Here is a 9,757-nt window from a genome sequence, read left to right on the forward strand (position 1 = left end):
CATCCGCTTCACTGGTACTTCCTGTTTGAGCTTTTGCTAGTAAGCAGGAAAATAGTTATGGTCAGTTGCTTCTGTGAGAGAAAGTGATTTGCACAGGTGACATGCTCGTAGAAATTAGGTAAAACTGATTAGTTTTCCTGCATTTTGTTTGCTTATGGCCAAAGTTAAACGCAATATTGCTCCTCACACCAATCCAAGAGTACAGCCTCACTGATTGTCAGATGACATAGGGTTAGTACAAATTATATTTTTTTAGGACCATTTTAGCTGGGAAATAACTGCATTCCCTTTCATTGGGAGCAGCTACACATACCCAATACAGTACACACAAATGTCACAAACTACCAGTCAAGCCCCAGTGTTCTTTTTCTATAAAAGTTACTGGATCTGTGGCCAGACTTAACCAGTTGTTTTGGAACCCACCAGGCTACAATTGGGTCTTATGAGCCATGAGGACCTTGCTCCCCATCTTATCTGCTCTGAGATACCTACAATACAGCAGCAGTTTGAGTGAGTCAGGGTTTTTCCCTGATCTATCTGGAATAAACTTGTGGGTGTACCCAAAGGGTGGGGGCAATATGGCTTCTAATACTGGCAATACGGGACAGCTGTGTGCAGTAAGCCAAGTTAAATGACTAACGCAAACAGTGACAGCATTGACCAAAGGGCACAAAATCACGTGGCAAAGTTTTACAGTTTGGATAGGATGACTTAGCAATTTTGCAGTTTGCCATGTAAACAAATCCATTTTAGAAAGAGGTTTATTTTGCTCATATGTACAACATTTTTACAGAACAGGTGTAAAAGCAGTAAACTAGGAATGTACACAGAGGTCACACCTGTAACATTTACTTGACTCAACTATATATCAAATCAAGTATAAAAACAAACTAGGTAGAATTTCATAGATTCCCTAAAACGGTCTTTAAAACCCATGCAGCAGGATTCACTAGTGCCTTTCACAGACTTAATAAGGCAGCACTGTAGTCATCTTTGCCCTTTATGAACATTTTTCAAACATAAAAAGTCTAGAACACATCCAGGTTCTAAAACACTAGACCAGTGGGTAGCTGGATGCCGTGGCGATACCACAGTGGTTCTTCCTGTCTTTGGCCATGTAGATATAGCCTTTGTCTCCCCATTTCTCACTCCAGCTGAGGAAAATACAAACAATCTGTTAGCTTCTCTGGGAGGAGTTAGTTGGGAAATTATACAAAATGTGATTTACTGCCACTTTAGAGAAATTCATGACTTAAACCAAAGTACCAGACGAACACCATATTCAAATGAAGGCAATGGTATTGTAGAGGTATATTCCCTGACGAATAAGTGAACCATTCCTGTGGTGGAAACGGTCAAACAAAAAGATCCCAGAAAGAACCTCTGTACCTGTTCTTGACAATCCAGTATTTCTTGCCATCCACATCCTCTCCTTCAAAACCATATCCCACCACTAGAACACCATGGTCCAACTCCTCACTGCTGCACTCCTTCTCATAGTAGATCCCTAGAGGGAGGGCATATAGTTACATTAGTTGGGCAAAAAAAAGAGTTTACCTCAGCTGTACAACCATCTGATATATGCTAAAGCTGCTAGCGGGCAAAGTGACAACACTTTACTTAATAGCTTTGAAAGAACCATTATTAGCTAGTGTGAACAGGACAGTGGACCAGTGAAGCTCAAATAAATCCAAATAAAGTTGAAGTAACATACGTTGCATTGCCTTTTTGCTACTAACCAGACTCATAGAACTGAAAGGACTCGTGGCCGGCATCGATGGCAACAGAGACCGGACCGACTGCAGCCACAGCCTTCATCATAGCATGCTCCTTGCCACTGGGGATGTCCACAAAGCCAGTCTCGTTGGCAGCACTGAACTCTGGCTTGTAGTGGCAAGGGTCCTCATCCTGGGCGAATAAGAGGATCAATAGTAAAAAAAAATGATATATATATATAAAAACAAATTTTAAAATAACTTGTGAATAATTATCCAATGAATCAAGTCATTCTGGTTGAAATGGCCTAAATCTCAGTTCAATAAAGACCAGAAACCTTCATTTATTTTACAGAATTCTGTCAGCACCTCACGCAACAAATCCAGATTTCTAAACAGATTTCTATTGCCATGCCAAACATGACTACAACCATAAAAGTTGGTTGTACAGCTTGAACAGATCTGAGACCAGGCTAAAATAACAGAAATGGGTCTTACAGTGCCGACGTAGGGGTAGGACTCCTCTGTGTCCAGGCCAGCGTTGTCCTGGATGTACTGGAAGGCCTGGTCCATGAGCCCACCATTACAGCCCTCGTTGCCCTCCGGTCTGGAGCAGTCCACCAGGTTCTGTTCACTCAGAGACACCAGCTTGCCAGTCTTCCTGAACTGCTGGCCCTCCATGGCCCCGGTGGTGCTAAACGCCCAGCAAGACCCACATGATCCCTGAGGGAGGCAGAGATTGTGAATAGCTAGCATGTGTATAACAAAGAAAGTAAAAATAATTGCGAAGTAGGGGTGTAAGCAATGCATTTACTGCAACTATAAATATCCTGTGTACACAACTTGTGGCAACTTGGAATGGGTTAACTGCAAACCTCAGTCATGTTTAAGTCAGTGACACAGCTGTGTATGGTTAAGAATGAGTCATGGCTCATGAGTGACTGAGGTCTCACCTGGTCCTTGACGGGAGTGACGTAGCCCTTCTCCCTCCAGTCAACAGCTTTAGGTGCCTGCAGGTAGTTGGGTTCCATGAACAGAGAGCCCTTGAACTTCCTCTCAGTAGTCTGCTTGTAGCCGTTCATCGTCTGCCTGAACTCTTCATTGGTCTAGGGAGGAAGGAATCAGTAAGGGCATGTTGAAATGTATGTCATTCCTGGCCAGGTGTGCTTTTTAAAGTTCCTATCTGAATAGAACATTGAGGGGTTTCCAATGTCTAAGAACTTTTTTTTTTTTTTACGTATGCATAAAGATGAGTAAGTTTCAGTTCCCTTCTCAGGATCACTATTCTGTTCCTGTTTCTTTAGTACGTGCTAGTGGAAGAAACCCAACCTGCGAGTCTGGCAATGAAAGCAGGAATGTGTTCAACGCTGACACCTGTGGCTATGTTTTCATAGTGCCTGTGAAATATTTCCTCATTCCGTAATGTGTCACAGACCACAAAATGATTCAGTTACAGCAAACACTATGGGACAAGGCTGCTGACATGCATCTCCTGCCCCACAGTAAAAGGTCTCAGCAAGGAGCTTGTTCTTACCATGTCACCAAAGTGGTTCATGCCCAGACGGTGGGAGTGTTTTCCCATGGTGTGTTCGAGGTTGTGAATCTCAATCTTCTTCAGGTTTTTCTCCCAAACCATCCTCCTCCAGCCCTCCTCGCTCTGAGAAATTAGTGTACTTGGTCAGAGAATGGACATAAAAATCATACAGTCCCAGAACTACAAACAAAATCCAAGGAAAAATAAGTCACTACATTTTGCAATAATACAGGCCTACATGGAATGTACACTTGTCAAGGCACCAAATAATTAATTTGAGACTCACTAAGACCTTGAGGCGATATGGTGCCCTACTTGCATTTCAATAACACCCACCGCATGGTAGTTCTTGCTGTGCCAGTTTTTCCACAGGTGCCAATGGTCCTCCAACTGAGAGTCAAACCTAGGAGCCGCACACACAGCACTCACACAGAGCACCAACACTGCCAAGTACAGTGCTGTCATGGCCAAACAGCTGTGAAGGGAGCGAGAAGAGCCATCAGTCAGCCTTGTATTTCAGCGTGAAGAAGCTACATTTATATATAGATTGTTATTGCCACAGGCAGTTTGGTTGACTGACATGTTAAGTGTGTGTTACGTTTATCTAGAACCAACGGAACAGGAATATCAAGGGCTATAGATTCTGCTCTGTGAGGAAGACATTGGAGCATAATGCCTGAATCAGAAGTCATATAACAACTCATAATAAACCAACTAGCTAATTTCCTTAATTGAAGACTATGCAAATGGCAGACTGCAGCCGTCTGAGCCGATGTTCTGGTTAGAATGCTGGGTATGCAAACACAAAGGGAGTCTGCGCAAAGTGGGACTTGGTTGGTTGCATCATTCCTGTTTTTCCTAGTTTGGCTTGAATCCTGATCACAAGATGCGGGCGGATCCAAAGCCGCTGAATCATTCTCTGAACATGGACAAAGCCCAAGGAAAATAGAAAAAGAATTCGAATCTCCCACATCACCATTTCCAAACATGTAACGGGTTCGCTATAATATATAGCAACCTATTAACGATAACATTCGCGACATACATTTGAACACTATGTTCCCTTTGTGAGAACAAAACAAAGCCCTCTAGCGCTACCCAAAAGCACTCGACTCATGGAGGGGTAAAAAGATAACGTTTTATAAAATGACCGTTTTACTGCTATACCTTTTCAAATTATATCAAGTACTGTAATGTTGATATCCACGAAACTAGTCGAGGGAATGTTAGGTAACAGCAGGTATCAAAAACATAAGAAACCAGAGCAAATGCCCGGGGTAAAGGCCATAACCCAAGTAGACTTACCTAATGTAGCAGGCGTAAATAGACAGGCCTAATATTGTACAAACAACGAGAAATACTAGAGAAATACTTACTTAATGTATTGTCAATTTGCAGTAAAAGTGTGAAGGTCCCTGCTGTCGCGTGTCGATCAATAAATAAATAGTGTAGACACCTCACTTTATACAGACGGTTTTTTTTTGTATACAGTAGGAGGGGCCTGTGATTGGTTGAATGGGGACCGTGTGTCACACAGGAGGGTATATGATTGCCTGAAATTGGACTTTATAACCCGCAGGTCCCGCCCCGAGTAAATATCCCAGCATGTGATTCCTGCCCACGTGACCGTCTTATCCGGCAGCGGAACTGCTGGCATGTTACAAAGTAACAGTTAGTCGTTTTCCCTCACCTTTCTTTACTTTTCAGATAGGCTACTTTGTAACAGTTCTCCCATGGATACAGAAATTACAAAGAAATTGTCAGAAAAAAAGTAAAGCCATGTTCACAGCACAAGGACGACATGCATTACGGAAGAAATGGTAGTCATGTGATCAATAACACCGCACTCACGTGAGACACACCTTAATGTTAGTCTTGGGCCCTAGACAAATGTTTTGTAACAATTTTTTGTGTGGAAAAAGTACTCAATTGTCATACCTGAGTAAAAGTAAAGATACCTTAATAGAAAATGACTAGTAAAAAGTGAAAGTCACCCAGTAAAATACTACTTGAGTAAAAGACAAAGTATTTGGATTTAAATATACTTATGTATCAAAAGTAAATGGAATTGCTAAAATGTACTTAAGTTTCAAAAGTAAAAGTATAAATAATTTCAAATGTCTTTTATTATTGACGAATAGCAGGGGCACACTCCAACACTCGGACATAATTTACAAACAAAGTATTTGTGTTGAGTGAGTCCGCTTGATCAGAGGCAGTCGTGATGACCAGGGATGTTCTCTTGATAATTATATGAATTGGATCATTTTCCTGTCAAAATATGAGGAGTACTTTTGTGTGTCAGAGAAAATGTACGGAGTAAAAAGTATATTATTTTCTTTAGGAATGTAATGAAGTAAAAGTTGGCAAAAATATGAATAGTAAAGTACAGATAACCACCCAAAAACGACTTAAGTAGTACTTTAAAGTATTTTTTTTTTACTTAAGTATGTTACACCACTGCAAAAAAGGTAGGCTTGAAAATATTTGTACCGCAATCTCGTTCACCAGACACTTATGCCTATGTGCAATTGCAACCAAGCTTTAACTTCCTGACAGATGTCTTGAGATGTTTCTTCAATATATCCACATAATTTTCCTCCCTCATGAAGCCATCTATTTTGTGAAGTGCACCAGTCCCTCCTGCAGCAAAACACCCCCACAACATGATGCTGCCACCCGTGCTTCACGGTTGGGATGGTGTTCTTCGGCTTGCAAGCATCCCCCTTTTTCTTACAAACATAACGATGGTCATTATGGCCAAACAGTTCTATTTTTGTTTCATCAGACCAGAGGACATTTCTCCAAAAAGTACGATCTTTGTCCCTGTGTGCAGTTGCAAACCGTAGTCTGGATTTTTTTATGGCAGTTTTGGAGCAGTAGCTTCTTCCTTGAGGAGCAGCCTTTCAGGTTATGTCGATATAGGACTCGTTTTACTGTGGATATACAGTGCCTTGCGAAAGTATTCGGCCCCCTTGAACTTTGCAACCTTTTGCCACATTTCAGGCTTCAAACATAAAGATATAAAACTGTATTTTTTTGTGAAGAATCATCAACAAGTGGGACACAATCATGAAGTGGAACGACATTTATTGGATATTTCAAACTTTTTTAACAAATCAAAAACTGAAAAATTGGGCGTGCAAAATTATTATTATAATAAATTATAATTTGCTGCGATTACAGCTGTAAGTCGCTTGGGGTATGTCTCTATCAGTTTTGCACATCGAGAGACTGAAATTTTTCCCCATTCCTCCTTGCAAAACAGCTCGAGCTCAGTGAGGTTGGATGGAGAGCATTTGTGAACAGCAGTTTTCAGTTCTTTCCACAGATGCTCGATTGGATTCAGGTCTGGACTTTGACTTGGCCATTCTAACACCTGGATATGTTTATTTTTGAACCATTCCATTGTAGCTTTTGCTTTATGTTTTGGATCATTGTCTTGTTGGAAGACAAATCTCCGTCCCAGTCTCAGGTCTTTTGCAGACTCCATCAGGTTTTCTTCCAGAATGGTCCTGTATTTGGCTCCATCCATCTTCCCATCAATTTTAACCATCTTCCCTGTCCCTGCTGAAGAAAAGCAGGCCCAAACCATGATGCTGCCACCACCATGTTTGACAGTGGGGATAGGGTGTTCAGGGTGATGAGCTGTGTTGCTTTTACGCCAAACATAACGTCTTGCATTGTTGCCAAAAAGTTCAATTTTGGTTTCATCTGACCACAGCACCTTCCACATGTTTGGTGTGTCTCCCAGGTGGCCTGTGGCAAACTTTAAACAACACTTTGTATGGATATCTTTAAGAAATGGCTTTCTTCTTGCCACTCTTCCATAAAGGCCAGATTTGTGCAATATACGACTGATTGTTGTCCTATGGACAGAGTCTCCCACCTCAGCTGTAGATCTCTGCAGTTCATCCAGAGTGATCATGGGCCTCTTGGCTGCATCTCTGATCAGTCTTCTCCTTGTATGAGCTGAAAGTTTAGAGGGACGGTCAGGTCTTGGCAGATTTGCAGTGGTCTGATACTCCTTCCATTTCAATATTATCGCTTGCACAGTGCTCCTTGGGGTGTTTAAAGCTTGGGAAATCTTTTTGTATCCAAATCCGGCTTTAAACTTCTTCACAACAGTATCTCGGACCTGCCTGGTGTGTTCCTTGTTCTTCATGATTCTCTCTGCGCTTTTAACGGACCTCTGAGACTATCACAGTGCAGGTGCATTTATACGGAGACTTGATTACACACAGGTGGATTGTATTTATCATCATTAGTCATTTAGGTCAACATTGGATCATTCAGAGATCCTCACTGAACTTCTGGAGAGAGTTCGCTGCACTGAAAGTAAAGGGGCTGAATAATTTTGCACGCCCCATTTTTCAGTTTTTGATTTGTTAAAAAAGTTTGAAATATCCAATAAATGTCGTTCCACTTCATGATTGCGTCCCACTTGTTGTTGATTCTTCACAAAAAAATACAGTTTTATATCTTTATGTTTGAAGCCTGAAATGTGGCAAAAGGTCGCAAAGTTCAAGGGGGCCGAATACTTTCGCAAGGTACTGTAGATACTTTTATACCTGTTTTCTCCAGCATCTTCACAAGGTCCTTTGCTGTTGTTCTGGGATTGATTTGCACTTTTTGCACCAAAGTACGCTCATCTCTCGGAGACAGAACGCGTCTCCTTCCTGAGCAGTATGATGGCTGCTATGGTATTTATACTTGCGTACTATTGTTTGTACAGATAAACGTGGTACCCTAGGGCATTTGGAAATTGCTCCCAAGGATGAACCAGACTTGTGGAGGTTCCAATTTATTTTCTGAGGTCTTGGCTGATTTCTTTTGATGTCAAGCAAAGAGGCACTGGGTTTGAAGGTAGGCCTTGAAATACATCCACAGGTACACCTCCAATTGACTCAAATTATGTCAATTAGCCTATCAGAAGCTTCTAAAGCCATGACATAATTTTCTGGAATTTTCCAAGCTGTTTAAACACAGTCAACTTAGTGTATGTAAACTTCTGACCCACTTGAATTGTGATACAGTGAAATAATCTGTCTGTAAACAATTGTTGAAAAAATTACTTGTGTCATGCACAAAGTAGATGTCCTGACCGACTGGCCAAAACTATAGTTTGTTAACAAGAAATTTGTGAGTGGTTGAAAAACGAGTTTTAATGACCAACCTAAGTGTATGTGAACTTCCGACTTCAACTGTATATGTTTATTTAACCTTTTATTGATAGATAGTTGCCTAAAGTTGAGAGAACCACGTAGATAACTAGAAATGATAAGAAATTAGTGTCTGCATTCATAATATACGGATGAATTATTGTGTGATAGCCTGCTGTGTCCAGAAAGTTCTGATGGGATTATACATTGATTTGTGTTACTAATAATTCATATTTCATTTGAAAGGGGGAGGTGTATTACAAGTCTTTCAGGGGTTTTCTACCTTTCCTGTGTCATGATACTGACGATTTGTCGCCACAGATGGTTTTACGTTTCCACCGTTGTGGCTAGATGGAGTAGTCGGACAACTATAGATTTGTAGCTCACCCTTTTCCTGACCTTAACCTCATTGTCCTAACCCGCTATGTTAATTCCCCAATTGTTTGACAATTGCAGAAAGATTTAGTGTGAAGGAATAATTACAGTAAATGACCAGTATTGGAACGGTTACCTCATGAAAGAGAAACAAAGTGAAAGAGAGAATTGTTACCAAAACCCTCCAACAGTTACAGTCGAAGCAGAAGCACATTTGATCTGAATTGACTGATTCTAAAGGATTGTTTGTCTCTGACATTGGATAGGACACACTGGTCTCTGAGCCGACTAGGAAGACACAGGAAGAATGAACCGGATTGATATTCTTATTTGGCAGCTGCTGATATCTGTAGATAGCTGGTTAATGATAGGACACACCACTCTGTAGATATGTAGTGGTTAACAGGACGACTTCATTGCTAATGTTCTGTCTACAGAAACACCGGGAAATCACACACACAGTTTCTCTTTCCGAATAGATGTTATGATTACAATGCAGTACTGACAATAACCTCATCCATGCAACTTCAAACATTTTGCAGGATTGGAAAGGTTGCATCATGAAAGAGTCCAAAATGGACATAGCAAATGCAGATTGCCCCCCCCCCCTTTAATTGTCTGCATACTTTAGATAGCCTGCTGTGTCAAGAAAGTTCTTATGGGCTCATAAATCATTTATTTGTGGAAATAATCATTCCAATTTCAATTGAAAGGCGGATGTCTTACAAGCCTCTGGGTTTTTCTACCTTTTTTCTACCTTTCCCTTTCCATGCTCTTCATTTTCCCTGTTATGTATTTTCTTGTGTGAAAAAAAAACGAAGATTGACGCCAACAAGCACTTTCAATGGGGAGAATAAGTATTTGATACACCTTGCATTTTATTGCATGACATAAGTATTTCATACATCAGAAAAGCAGAACTTAATATTTGGTACAGAAACCTTTGTTTGCAATTACAGAGATCATATGTT

General features: G+C 40.9%; 1 protein-coding gene across 1 annotated transcript; it reads right to left on the reverse strand.

The window, feature by feature from the left end:
* Positions 1-743: 743 nt before the first annotated feature.
* On the reverse strand, positions 744-4,794 carry LOC118391507 (procathepsin L-like). The gene is made up of 8 exons (XM_035782973.2): positions 4,626-4,794; positions 3,586-3,724; positions 3,250-3,372; positions 2,669-2,821; positions 2,214-2,438; positions 1,740-1,908; positions 1,390-1,507; positions 744-1,154 (listed from the first exon to the last, which is right to left on the reverse strand). The coding sequence occupies exons 2-8, from the start codon at positions 3,712-3,714 to the stop codon at positions 1,055-1,057; spliced, it is 1,017 nt and encodes a 338-aa protein (XP_035638866.1). The 5' UTR covers positions 3,715-3,724; positions 4,626-4,794; the 3' UTR covers positions 744-1,054.
* Positions 4,795-9,757: the final 4,963 nt, after the last annotated feature.

This window comes from Oncorhynchus keta, chromosome 12, assembly GCF_023373465.1.
Source record: "Oncorhynchus keta strain PuntledgeMale-10-30-2019 chromosome 12, Oket_V2, whole genome shotgun sequence".
Taxonomy (NCBI): domain Eukaryota; kingdom Metazoa; phylum Chordata; class Actinopteri; order Salmoniformes; family Salmonidae; genus Oncorhynchus; species Oncorhynchus keta.